Below are 15,078 nucleotides of genomic sequence, written 5' to 3'. Positions count from 1 at the left end.
TTAGTTCAAGCTTACTTTTATAAAATTGCTCTAACAGTCTGAAAAAAATAATAAGCCGGATCCAATTAGAAGATTAAGGAAAAACGCAATCTGCAACATTAACTGAAATAGATAATTAGATAATTTTAGCTTAGCTTATACCATCTGTTATACATTAAATCCACATGCATAAATGTATTAGGCGCATGCTCAAAGGTATTATGTGCATACGTTGATGCATGTGCAGAAAGTCTGTAGCTTTGAGGTTTGGATTATAGATCATTCCGGATTATGAACGTCCGAATTAAAGTCTTTTGACTGTACTGAATTGTAAGAAATTTTCGAAACTGCAATTAAAAGCTGAAAGAGATAATCTTATTGATTTAATCTCACTGCTGTTTTTCATTACTTTTAATAGTTTTCTGTTTGATTATTTTCTTTGGAAATGAATTCAGTGACTGTTTATCCAGATTTTGTCTATATTTTCTTACTATTATTTCACATTAAAAATGTTCTTTACTGTCTGGCAGTAATTTTTAGTACTTCTTATCAGCATTTTAAACAGTCATACTCCTTCTTATTTGATGTTTTACTTCTTTTTAAGTATTTTCATTTTTATTTAACAAATAGATTTTAATTCTAGTGGTTTTGCTTATGCAGATAGGTAAATTTAAAAAAAAAAAAATCTCAATATTACAGAGGGTATTTACTTTGGTATTTTCTAATTTATTTTTTTAAAAAATCCTAGATTTTATTTTATTAGTTTTTAGTATTTTTTTAACTTTATTTTTTGTTCTAAAGTATAACTGCTTCAAAATTTTGTGATTAGTGATGCAAAATATAGAAATTTTTATGTTTAATGACGTGTGACATTTTTTAATCAGTTTTCGTTTACAAAAAAATGTCAAATTTCTTCATATTCCTGTAAGAACAGAAAAAGGTTAATCTACATGTTTAAATTTTTTAATGAATTCATCTTTTATATTGAAATATTTTTAGTTAACATTTTGTTATGTTTCTCGGTGGAAATATAATAAATGTAGAAGAAAATATAGTAATAGTGTCAGAAAATATAGTAATGATGTAAGAATTCATATCTTATTTTCAGTTTTTTATTTTACATGAAATTCTCTAAAAGCATTCTATGAAATGAAGGCAATGAAATCAATTGTTGAAAATAGCTTTTCTTAATTAAAATTTATAAAATAATCTTATTTCCTTTCATTTTTTCAGAGGAAGAAGTAAAGAAATTAAAAAGAGACCTTAAAGTTATTCAGGAACAAAATGCTGTGTATGAAAAGTTGTTGCAACAAGCTAATATTAGTGTAAATTCATTACCAAAGAAGGTTTTGAAGTACAGCGGGAAATTTGAAAAGAAAAATGGTATTTTGTCTGTAAAAAATACAGAGTCAAACACATGTACCAGAATTGACAGTGCAATTCAAGTAAGCTCCGATTTAATTTTAAACATTCCAAACACAAATTGCACTGTTTCTAATGACACTTTAAAACCTTCTGAAACTCCTGTGAGCAAAGTTGCAAAACCTTCTGCCAAAAATATGCAAAATGGGACAAAAGTGCAAAAGATTGCTCCTGTTAGTACTGTTAGCTCTGCTGTAAAATCCTGTATTCCAACTAGTGATATTAACAATCGAGTGAGTTCTTGTGCTGTTATTCCTCCATTTATTACACAAACTGTTTATCAAGGAAACCCAATTACTCAGGAAAATATCGTACCTATTGTAAACTGTAATGAAACTCTTAGAAATTCAGCTTCACTGCATGCTGGTGGTGTTACTACTGTGTTGTCACAATTCCCTGTTATGTCAACAACTCATGATTCATCATTCTCTAGTGTTTGTAATAAGAATGTGCCCACTATTATCATTCCTACAGGTGGTAGCATTTTACAACACTTTTCTGCTGCAGAGAAGCCATCCAATACCATATCTATCATATGTCCAAGTACTTTGCCTATTCTTGTGCCTCAGCAAGTCATTAATGTATCATCTATGGCAAGAAATGTTGGTTTACCATCTACAGTGTTATGTCCTGCTCCAGTCAACAGTCATTGTTCACCAGTGGACAAATCTGCATTATTAAGCTTAACTCCAAGCTCGGTTGTTCCTATTTCATCTAGCATTGCAGCCAATACTAGGATCATATTACCATCCCAAGCCACAGTGCTAAACAATATATGTGACAACACTCTGACACCAAATGCCATATCTGCATTAGTAAATCCTGTGCCACAAGTGCCAGGAGATGCGCTTATAGTGCCTTTTGTCCAGAAACCCTCTGTTGTTTCTTCTGTAAATGCTCCTGTTAAAGTGAACACTTCAGTTACAAATGCATCACACATTGCCAAGCTGGATTTCCAGAGTAAAACTGAAAGTTCTAATACTTCTTTGATTGTAAGTGAGAAAGAAAATTCCTCACTATCGCCATCAAAGGATTTAGAAATAAGCAAAGAAAAGGAAATGCTTTCATCAACCATTTTGCCTTCGAATAGTTGTTCTGAGATCCACAGCTCTTCAAAATGTACAACTGAAAGCAAAAAGGCACTTATGAATAGGGTAATAAACTTGTCTTCAAATTCACCACCATCTTTGCAAGTGCTATCTGCAAATAAAATTATTTCATTAGCTAATCAGTCACAAAAGGTACGAACTAGTCTGGTATTTCCTTTATATCAAAAGTCAACTTCTAAAGCAACATCAGTGTCCTTGCAGCGAAATAATGACAAGTCAGATCATTCCCCGAACAACATATGCTTACAGATAGATACACCAGGTGTTTCTAGCAATGTACCAAGTAATGAGAAAGAACCATTGAATTATAATGCCATGAAAACTGCAACACCTGGTACGAAGTTTTCAGGTGAAACTCTGAAATCAAATTTTTCTCTTACCGTCTTAATGGCAGATGGTAATGATAAAATAAATTCTAATATTTCTCAAAATTTGCAGGCTTCTAAAAGTACTCATGAAATCCCTATTTTACAAACATGTGTTTCTTCTAGTAATACAGCAAGTACTGCAACTACTTCTATTGCTTTTCCCAGCATTCCAGTTTCTGAAGCTATTTTAGATTTTGTTAAAAGAAATAACAATGTTTTTGACAATACATCACAAAACAATGCATCATCGAAAGACTTCAACTCAAATTCTGTAATAGAGGAAGGTAGTACATCAAAACCAAATAATGAGAAGAGTATTGGTAATAATGAGCCTAAATTTCTAGATTTGAATAATGTGAGTGTTTCTTTAAATGTATCTAGTACTTCCAATGCCTTAACAAATTCGCTCTGTTCTGTTGCTAATACATCTGCATCTAAAAATACTGGAACCTCACTCAGCTCATCAGACTGTTCAAAATTAAATCAAGGTTCAAGTTTATGTTACAGTGATAATTCAACATCTTTAAAATGTATTAATTCATTGCAGAATGTTATGCCACAACCCAATCAGTCTTCTGATCTTAACACATCTGCACATATAGATACTGTAAATCCAGCATTTCATGAAAATGGGGCATTTGTAATGAATGACAGTACTTTAAATCAAAATATTTTACCTTCCTTGTTCTCTAACAGCCAAATTGTTACTCTTAATACTCCAATATTTGTATGTTCATCTGGGCAAGAGAACACTGAAAGCGTTCTTCTATCTCAAAATTTACATGTTACAAATGAAATTGCAACCACTGTCAATTCATATATATTATCTAATCCTGCTTCATCATTTTCTAGTCTGAATAAAGATCCAGTATTACCGAACACATTTTCTTCTATACCAACTTGTTCTGATACTGCAAAAAGCTCTGCAGGGTCTGATACTGATGCTGCAGTTTCTGCTTCTAATAATACTCCTGTGGAGAATTTAAGAAGCAAATCTAATGTTTTGAGTAACATAAGATCTAATAAAAGTTTAAATAGTTCTGACAGTGAATGCTCAAAATCTGTTTCTAAGAAAAAGGCTAAAAGTGTGGCAAAAGCTAACAGATCAAATGTAAATGATGCCAAAAATGTAAACTGTGAAAGTATATCAGAAATTAATCCTAATTTTGACATCAACAAATCACAATCGGTTGAAAAATCTAGTTCCTTTGTTAAGGATGCTTCTGGTTGCATGAGACAGGAATCCACTAATTTTCTTTTCACGTCTGATATTTTAGCTCGAGCAACTGAATCTATATTTGGAAATGATGTCTTAGAGACCAATCACATCTCAAAAAGAGATGCCATGTGCTTTTCAGAGGAGTCATCAAATTTAAATAATTCATCTCCTGTCTCTTCAAAATTAGAGGAAAGTAGTTTTAAAGTACAAAATGATGAAGTAAGAGATCACATGGTTATAGAATCTTCTGAGAATACTAAGAAAAGTGATGCAGTGAATGATATGCATAACATAACAATATCTACATGTGTAGAAAATATTCAAGCTAATAATGAAAATATGCATGATATGAATCAGAAACAGAACAGGCCCTGCAGAATTAGAAAAACCAAAACATCTGTAGAGAATGAACCACCCTCTAAGAAATTAAAAGAAGCATCAGATGTTCCTAATAAGTTTGCTAGCACTCACAGTTTTAATAATTCTAAGCAATCTGATAATAGCTCTGAAAAGCAAAGTGATACTGATACTGTTGGCCAAGCAAATATTTCTTGTCCTGAAAAGCAAGCATCATCTGAATCTAGTTCGCCTGGAGTGGACCAATCTGGTATCGATTCAATAGGAAATTTTAACAATCAAATTCATCTGTCAGAAAACATTTGCAAAACACCTTCATCAGTTGATGCAATCTTCTCATTGACACCTATGTTGGGTGATATATTAAAAGATGTTTCTCATGGGATTAATGTTGAATCTAGAAACAGTGGATTTTTACCATGTAATGATAACCAAACTTTGTTTCCTTCTGACAAAAATTTTATTTCTTTCAATTATGTGAATAATTCAAATGAGGAATATTTGAGCTTGCCCAGGATGTATTTTCCTATAATACCTGAAATTACTGCTACTCCAGTTGTACCAGCCACTAATGTTTCTTTTGCTCATAGTGTATCATTGTGTTCCACCCAAAGTGTTTCTCTTAAAACTACTGAAACTCTTTCATCTTCTGAGTCACCTGGAAAATCAGATCCTAAGAAAAAAACTACATCATCTGATATTCATAACAGCCTTCCTAATTCTCTTAGCCAGGAATTAAGCTCTACTAATACACTGGCAAAGCAGTCTGAGTGCATTTTAAAATTTAGTGAATCAGAGCCCCAGTTTAGCATTGGATCTTCTAAAGTATCGAATAATGGTTCCTTACTTTTTGATACTCAAAGTACTGATGTTCATGCTACAAACATAAATGTGACACATTCTAACTTGATCATTCCTCAGAGTGAAGCTAATTTCAATGCACGGGACAATTTCATGCCTATTGTTTCTCATGGTGTAACCTTTTATCCTTCTCTGTCTAGCTCATCTAGTATCCAAAATTTTGTATCTAGTTCATCACCTGCAGTATCTCACTCAAATTATCACTGCAATAATGCAAATAGTATGCCCTATTCGGTTCAAGCATCCAGTTCTGGAAGTAATACCACTTCATTCACTTCACAATCTGCCATGTCAAAGACAGATTCTTTAAGCCATTCCCTTTGCTCTCTTTTGAAAGAAACTACCAATATTTTAGCTGAAAACAGAACTGGATCTACCAGTGCTGTATCATCACAAAGCATCAATTCATCATCATCTGCTAATATTTCACAATCAAAATATTCAGCTTTATCGCTTATAGCTGATCAGACATTTTCTGAACCTGTTTCATCATCGGCCTGTCACACTGATTATGGGCAGAATTCAATGACTTGCACAACTTCAGCATCCGAGATGCAATTTGCTGCTTCATCATCATGTAGCAGAAACCAAAGATCTTCACTTTCATACTCAGCTGAGAGTCTAATACAAACGTCTTGTGCAAATTCTGAGAAAAATAAAAATAAAAATGCTGCTAATTCTAGATATCAGCATCGTTCTACTGAAAAGAAGAATGATCGTAACAGTATGGCAAGTTTGCATAATATAACAGATACAAATATATTCATGCCTGTTTCCAATTGTGACATTAACATCCAGAATGCACCTTTGGTGCCTTTACCTCCAGTAACATCCTTTCATAACTTTCCATCAAGTTACACAATGTGTGAAAGTGTACCATCTACTACTATTTTTAATTCTGTGAGTCGGTCTCATGATATAGCATTATCACTCTCGAATGATAATTTTCTTAATCATATGAATTTGACTGTTGAATCTCAGATGCTAAATAATAGACATGATATGTCTTCAGCTGTTCCTAAACCTTCTAATAGTATCACATTACCCTTTGAAAATCATGGATCGCTTTATAATAATTGTAATTTTTTACCTCCAGTTAAACCTACTTTAGAAAATTCTAGAGCTTCTGAATCCAATGCTTGTTTCCAACCTGCTTCTTTCAATAATAGTTATCCTCAACAATCTCAAAAGCCCAACTGTTGCCATTTCTCACATAGGACTATTGCAACAAATCCTGAACTTCCAGGTGATATGAATTTACCTGTAGTTCCTCCAGTTGCATCATTTCATACAGAGAAAAATAATTTCCAAGCAAACAGATCATCCTTACAGACTACCTTTACTCAAAGCAATGCTAATTATGTAGGAAATTTTTTTTATAATCCAGCAGCTAATGCACGCGATATCAATGACATGACCATGAAACCGTCCAATCTCAGAACATCTCAGGAAACATTTGTGCCTGAAGGAGTTCGTCAGAACATCCATGATCACAATGCTGGAATTATTTTCAATAACCGTAAATCTGTATCTTCAAGCAGATCAAAGTCAAAAAAAGTTAAAAATAACAGCATTAATGAAAGTAACATGAATGTTATTCCTAATTCTATGGTAAACTTCTGTGGTACTCAAGAAGTGTCTTGTAGTAAGGCAAATATATCCTGTGTGCCCAATGGTTATTTTAAGAATAACACACATTCTGTCATTCCACCTCCTGGTCAGCTTTCATGTTCCCAAAATAAAATATCTGAAAGTGCAACAAATACTGTGATACCTGCCAATCCATCTTTTAATTCTGTTTTACATCAACAAGGAGATACATTTTTGAATTTAAATTTCCAACCTTCAAATTTTACCATGAGCCCATTACCAAGACCTCCTACACAGCCTCTATCATGTTCTTGTATAACAACTCCAATAATAAGTCATACATTTTCTTCAACTGCACATCCAGTCCCAAATTTTAATTTAAGTAACATTTTGCCAGACATGGGATGCTCTGCTAACCAAGTTTCTTTATCTCCTGTCAAATTTCCACCCATGAACCATGCCTTACCATCATCTTCAGCACAATGTCAGGCAAATCCTACTATCACTAATTCAGCTCATATTGTATCTCATCAATCTTGTGCCCCTGCACTATACCCTCCTCATCCTCCTATGGTGAGAAATACACTAAATCCAATTTTAAGTCATAATCCTCAGGCGTTGAGTGACAGTCAGGTATCACTTGTTGGTGGTAGTGGAAGTTCAATGATACCACAAAATACTACATTCTCTGCAACACAGAATCCAACTTTTAGAAATGTCATTCATTCTTTGGCCTTTCCTCGCAGTGATCGGTAGTATCAACTCTCCAGAATTATATATATTGCACCAAAGTGTTTCTTGTACAAATATAAGAATATTTTACTTCTTTTCAATTTTATTTCAACTTGACTATGCAAAATATATCCCAAAATGGAAGTAATTTGAGTGTATATTATGAAGCTCTCTGGAATGTACAGGTCAAAGTTCCCAAAAAAGGCATTTTATGAAAACCTATGTAAAAAAGGTAATTAATTAAAAGAAAGAAACTTAATGTTTAAATTTTCGGTTATTTTTATTACTTATTTATTCTAATTGTTATGCTTACTAATAATTTCTTGTAAGTTTGTTTTCAATGGCAGATATACCTGTCTGTATTTATGTATTAATGGCTATATATAACCAATGTAAAATTTCTTAATTTCTAGCACTCTGATAGTGGAGGTATGTTTAAAAATAAATATTAAATGTAAATTATTTAATGTTAAAAGTGGTTTTCTAAAGTTAGAAATTTATGTACTTTTTTAATACTTTTTTTTTACTAACACATACATTAGTGAAACATTTAAGTATTTTCCCTAAATTAAACATTTTTTAAAAATGCCCAGTGACTTGATAAAAAGGAAGCATCATAAGAATGACAGGAATCTATTTTAGTATTTTCATTAAAAAGTTTGTAATTTTCTATGAATTGGTAAATTTATATCAGTTTCATTGTATTTTACATTTTTCTATCATTTGTATGGATTTTTTGGAACATCTCTATTGTCCCAAAATAAATATATTGGGGCACATATTACACATATTAAGTACACAATGTTTTAAAGAAGTTTGTGGTGCTTAGGGATTATTATATTTTTTTCCAAAAGAATAATTGAGCATGGTGTAAAACTACTCTTGCATTAAAAATCACCCCAAGAAAGCAGATAAGGAAGTGACCCTGAAATATTTTTCATTTATATGTACCATCTAGTAAATGAACTTCATAGGGACCTTGATAACTAGAGCTTTCAAAAGTCTTTCTTGCTAAAGTTGTTTTTATCCTAATCTGTGTGTTCATGGGTTAACAAAAAATTTGTAATAATAATTTAAATGAGCAGTTGCACTGTGATTTATTTCAAGAAAGAAAAATACCTGTATTTTCTGTTTATTGGGATAAACTTTGTAATTTTAATTTCAAATACCGGACAAGAAATAAATGTGGAAGCAAAGAGAAGGGATTTAAAATATTGTTTTTGTCTTTCTGTGATTTATTTTTATTAGTTTATGAGAAATAAATCTGATTTTCTAGTTTAAACAAAGCATATTAAAACTTTGGAACAATTATGCCAGAAAGAATTTTTTTTTTTTCAAACAGCAAGGGGATTTTAGCTTTATGTATAGTAAAATAACATAAACGTCATTGATGAATGTACATTTCTTATTTTCATTAATAGTGTACGAATTTTTTTAAAAAAATTATATAAAAGGATTCAGAATGTTAAAAACTGGAACATACTGAGCATGCTTCTTAAAAAGATCAAAGATTGAGTGATGCAATTTTTCAGTGTGACACTGTATAACACAGTAGTATTCTGGCATTTATTTTTGGTACGGTTCCCTAACAATAACTGTGCATTATCTGAATATAATTTACCAAGTTCTTGGTATTATTTTCATTGAAAAATGCTGCTAGCTTTAAAATTAATTTGTGATATTGATTGTAAATATTTTATTTTCAAATGTGTATTTTGTCTTCTGTTGCCTTTTCCTACTAAAAGCTTTTTATTTAATTAACTGATGATGTTGGTCATACAAGATTGTATTTGTTTAACTGTGTTCTTTTATCAATAAAATGCAAATTGGGTACATTAGGAAGACTAATGAGAATAATTTAGTTTATGACCTCTAAAAATCTGTGTCCTAGGCCAGTAGTCGTAAAGGTGTTGGTGGTGGCTCGCAGATTGCATGTGGCCTACAAATGTGTTTCAGTTTTGTAGTAGTTGCAAATATGGTGTTGTCAAGATTTTAGTAATTTGAAGTCCGAGTTTACATAATGTTAATTATCATTAAAAACAAACATGAATAACAGACCAGAAAATCTGTAAATGGAGTTATTTAATTTACAGCATGATATAAATCTTATTTAGAGATTTGAAGATACAGATTTTATTAACTTTTATTTGTATGTGTTAGAAAATAAATACTCTCAGTTATAAATTTTTGCATTAAAAATAACTTCTTTGTTTAGGAAAATATTTATTGACTGTCTGTAATGTGATACAGGGAAAAAAATTGTTTTTAATTAAATGAATTTTAAACATAAAAATTATCTGACACTGCTAGTGCTGGAACAAAATAGAAATAAATCCCTTACTAATGAAACTGACGGTTGATATAAAAACCAAAATTCTTTAATCTTTTAAAGGAAAATTAATTTAAAACCCAACTCGATTGATTCAGTGTCTGAAAAGTAAAGCAAGATGCATCGTCTCTGGTGCCTTTGTATAAAAATCGAAGCTTATATTTTTCACTAATGTTTGCAATTAATTAAAAAAATATGCTATTTTCTCAATTAACTGTGAAAGGGCACAAAATCTTCATCTTTCCCATGAGGACTTCCTTTTCATATCCAAAGTAAATTTAACTCCCTCTCCCATATTTCCTATTTCATTTTAATTAAAGCTTGTAATAATTTTATATTAAATTAATTAGCACCTACATTTCATGACACAACATGACCAATGAACATATATAATCCGTGATAAATATATAATTTCTAGTTAGCACTCTCAAAGGTTATGAACTGTATCAAAATTGAAATGCCATCAAGTGTCAAGCTGTAGTAAGAAAATATAAGTTTATATTTCTTTATAAACAAACATACATATTTTTATATATGTGTTGAAAAATTCAATAAGTAAGAGAAAAAGACTAGGTTGTCATTATTTACTCTCAAGTTCTTCCCTCTTGGAAAGTTCAAAACTTGGAAACTTTCCTTAATTTGTTTATTTTTTAGTTTAAATTAAAGTAAGTAAGTGAATGATTAATTAAACATGTTAGAATTATTTGAAATAAATCTCAATCTGAAAATTTAATATTTAGTGATCGATATATTTGAATTACGAAGCATAACCAGTAGAAATGTCTAGGTAGTATCAAAACTTTAGATTTCAATAGAAAGTGTATAAAAATTTGAATTTTTTTTACTTTGCTATATTATTATTATTTATGTATGTTTTGATAAATATTTAGCAACTGAAATTTAAGATTTATTTAAAGTATATTTTATTTTGCCTATAAATAGATAAAAAATTTTCATTTTGATTTTAAAAATTCTGGCCCGTTAGCTGTTTTTAGATCAACTTAGTGCCATTTCTTCCTTTCCTGTTGCTTCCTCAGATCAGAATAGTGTTCTTTCTTCCACTGTTTTCTGCCACCAATTCTTCCCGTTCGCTGTTTGAAAAATCACTTTGCTATAAAGCAAACACCTGTTTTTATTGATTAAACAAGTTGACCCTTAATACTTTGATCTCGCTTAGCTTTTCTTATAATATTTATTAAATATTTCTTGTAGATGAATTATTTATTCTGAACAGAATGATGAATTTGAGGTGCATTCAAGAAGCGTATATCTGAGTTTTAATTATGTTTTTGTTTTATAATTCCATTTTTCTCACATACTTCAAAAGCAATGGAACTATGATTCCACTGCTTTAAAATAAAAAAGTGTAAGAATTGCATAATTAAGATTAGTGTACATTATTTAAAAGTATTGTGAGCTCTCTGTAAATACGACCATTAACAGTTCTATGGGACTTTGGATGTTGTGGTCTTGAAGAGGTGATGTTCACTGCCATTTTGTATTTTTATTCCTAAAAATGACTTCTTAAAGAGGTTGCCAGTACAGGATTCACTATAATTAATAAATAAATTAATTTAATCTAAGTTACCAAAAAAAAAAAAAAGGCTCTTTATGCTGAGAAAGATTTAAGAGCAATGTAATTGTATTTTTTCTTTCACATTAAATTGTTATGATAATACAATAGTACACAAAAAGCTTAATTGTTTTTGTGTAGTTTTCATTGTATATAACTGATATATGTCCATAAGCATTCAACAGGTATTGAAATTTCAATATTTTGATGAATACGAGCATATTCGTCACAAACCATTTTTTCCACACTGGCCCCCCAAAAATTTTAATACAGTATAACAGACTTATAAAGGGCTCCATATCTCAAATATCAAGTCTAAATCTGGCTCTGATCTTAGCTATGTTAGGAATGCGGGTATAGTTTCCTTCTTGCAATATATCATCTTCAGAATTTGTCAGTAAAGTTCCATTGCAATGAACCCAACATTCTTTATCATTTTAAATATTCCTTTTTAATAATACGAGTATATGATGTACATTTGAATATTACAGCTGGATGACCACGTCTGGTTTCATTATATTCAGGTTTTGTTAAACCTATGATCATGCTTTAAACTGAGATGAATGAAAATATTAAGATACAAATTGAGAATAGTCACATAGGATTGAAAATAGAATTAATTGCATTTCACGCCTGTGCATTATCCTAAACTTACTTCACAGCAATTGTTATATTGCTCAGACTGTTAGGTGTAACAAAGCCAATTGGCATTTATCACATAATGTGGCCTATCTCAACAAATGGCCCTCTCGATAACGACTTTTTGAAAAGATGATGATGGAGGGAAAACTCAGCTTTCCATTAGTATGGGTACTGATGAGAGGGATGAGGGAGAGCAGTGGATGAAACAGCACAATTTGACCACAGGATGAAAAGGGAAAGGAAGAACATGAAATTTATTTCACACTGAGCATTCGGCCAGCACACAATTTGAATTTAAGACCACTGTCTTAGACAATTGCTTATGTTGCCTATGATAGAGGCTTTGAAAGAATTAAAAGAACCTTGAGATGTATATTTACTTGATAGCAGTGCTAAGTAACATCCTTTTCTAGTCATGTAAATGTCCCCTAATATTACTTCATTTCATGTTACAATGTTTGTGTAAAATATTGGCTCAAGTAACTGATTTACTCTATAAATTATATGCTTTCTCATTAAATTGCAGTATTTATATGTGTATAAAAATTATGTAGATTCTCAGTAATGAACCTAATTTTATTCTTTTTGCTGATTACAGCACGATTTATTTTCCTTTTCTTTTGATGTAGTAACATATTGTTAAACAGACATATTTTTTGTGGAATTTTACTTGTGTATTATGGAATATATATTCTAATTTTATAAAATAAAGGTATATATATACATGTATATTATTCCTAGAAGAAATGTCATGAGTAAAATTCTGTACTTTCAGTTCAAAGACTTTTCACAGCTGCCAACCCTCCAGTTTTTCACAACATCTCCTAATTTTTAATTTTTAGTCTCTAATAATGAAAATATTTTCAAGTATTTTTCAGCAATAAACGAAATTTATCGAATAAATGAAACTTAAGTTATGTAAATTTCATGCCTCCATCCCTAATAAACTTTCTTTTTAAATTTAATCTGATCTGAATTGTCTTAATTTATTACAGACATTTGTAGAACTTTGTATGAAGATTCAATCTATATTTAGTCAGTAAATATTTATATTTAATTTTGTTTTACACCAATAATATGTAATTGTCTGGTGCAGTATTTTACATTTAATAAGTGAAAAGCTAAGTTTAATTTGTGTGCTGAAGTGCTGCAAGAGCAAAATTTTGGTTGTAAACTTTAACAAGTTTCAATCTCTCATAAATCAATAGATTGTCGTCATACATTTGTATATTTGGTGTATGTTTCGTGTTGGTCTCAGAGGTAGATTTACAGCATTTGGGCTATACATTGATGGAAAGAACTTTTTTTTTTTAATTACTTCTGCTAAAAAATTCATATATGCAATTTACTTATCATAGTTACCAGTGTGCTCAGTAAAACCTGGAAATTCCTTGTTTTTCATCCCATCTCATAGTCGATCGCTGAATTTCCCAGTTTTTAATTTTTATCTTTTACTAAAAAATGCGTTTTTCAGCAATATAATTTCACTGAATTTCCGAAATGTAAATTGTATGGTTTCATTCCTAGCAATTTGCTGCATATTTTTTTGTTAAAATTTATTTGATTTGAATTGTAGTAATCTGTTGTAGATATTTGTAGAACTTCATATGAAGATTCGAATAATGTAAATCAGTAAACATTCATATTTAATTTTGTCTTACATCAATATATGGTCATTACTAAGTTTATCTACACAATTGTATATAAGTTAATTGTTTAATTAAATCTTCATTTTGTTTGAAAGTTCTTTGGTTCTTTCCTTCCTTACTCAGGATTTTCTCAGAAAGGAAAATTGCAAAGTGAAATTAACCAAAGAACATAAAATTTAAAATATCTAATTAAATGTTAATAAATTTTAGTTATAATACTATCCTAAACAGTTGAGTGACCTGATTCGAGCATTATAAAGTGAAGTTAAGTCAAATTTGAATTGAAGTCAATAAATGTTTTGACATGATGCGGCCGTGCAGAGTGAAAACTCTCTAAAGCTCTCAGTTTACGGCAGAAGAACCTCCCTATTATTCATATTTCTAGGTTGGCAGCTATAACATAATACCCAGCAATTAAATTGATTTTTATAAATGCATTTGGCCTTGAATAAGAAATGTAAAAAATTGTGCTTAATTATAAAATATGCAATTGACTGATCTTTTTAATTATTTGAATGAACAGAAAATTTAAATGTGCATTTATTTTGTTACTGGTCATGCTAAACTATTTTGGGAAGTGTGAATACTGAATATCATGTACTTTGTCTTGTCTAAAGAATAGCTTAACTTCATTCAATGTAAACTATGCAAACTTGTAAATATAAGTAGTTCCACGAAGTGTACAAATTAAAGTATCATAAATGTTTGTAAATATGCAAATGAAATATATTTAAAAATAAATTTGTATAGTGTATACGAATTTCAATGAAAATAAATATTTTAATTATGTAGTTATAAAAGTGTATGTTAATTACTTTATTATTTTAATTACACTCTTGATGTATATTTTACATATAAGAATATTGTTCCATTTCTGTGGGTTCGTGGATTTGGAGGGATTGACGACAACGCTTGACGAAGAATCAAAACACAATTTATTCGCCAGTATTTTACACAAGAATTCCAAAGACACGTTTACAATCATCGAAAAACTACAATAAACATGCTGAAACAATCAGCAATGCAGCCTTCAGACTATCAGGTTATAACGGTGAAGACAGCACCAGGGCAAAACACTAAATTCAGCTCCAGACTCGGTCGGTGGCTCTCAGAGCTCAACACACTCAGGATGCTCTTCATCATAAAACTCGCGATACACTGCTAATCCACTTACAGGCAGGGTTTTTATAGCTTTTGACCTGCCTTCAAGAACATTCTGGAGTAAACCAGTAAAAATTCGTTCTAGAA

The 15,078-nt window shown here is 30.7% G+C and overlaps 1 protein-coding gene across 1 annotated transcript in view; it reads left to right on the top strand.

Annotated features, from left to right (window-relative positions):
* LOC118194511 (uncharacterized) overlaps positions 1-14,624 on the top strand; it is a 43,973-nt gene extending 29,349 nt beyond the window's left edge. Inside the window, exon 6 of the mRNA XM_035365655.2 lies at positions 1,213-14,624. Coding sequence (XP_035221546.2) covers positions 1,213-7,661 — 6,449 coding nt within the window. The 3' untranslated portion in view covers positions 7,662-14,624. The remainder of the gene's footprint in view (positions 1-1,212) is intronic.
* Positions 14,625-15,078: the final 454 nt, after the last annotated feature.

Source organism: Stegodyphus dumicola, chromosome 11 (assembly GCF_044657685.1).
Source record: "Stegodyphus dumicola isolate Sdum_Otavi_A_Nest chromosome 11, ASM4465768v1".
Lineage (NCBI taxonomy): Eukaryota > Metazoa > Arthropoda > Arachnida > Araneae > Eresidae > Stegodyphus > Stegodyphus dumicola.
This window is presented reverse-complemented; position numbering and strand designations above follow the sequence as displayed.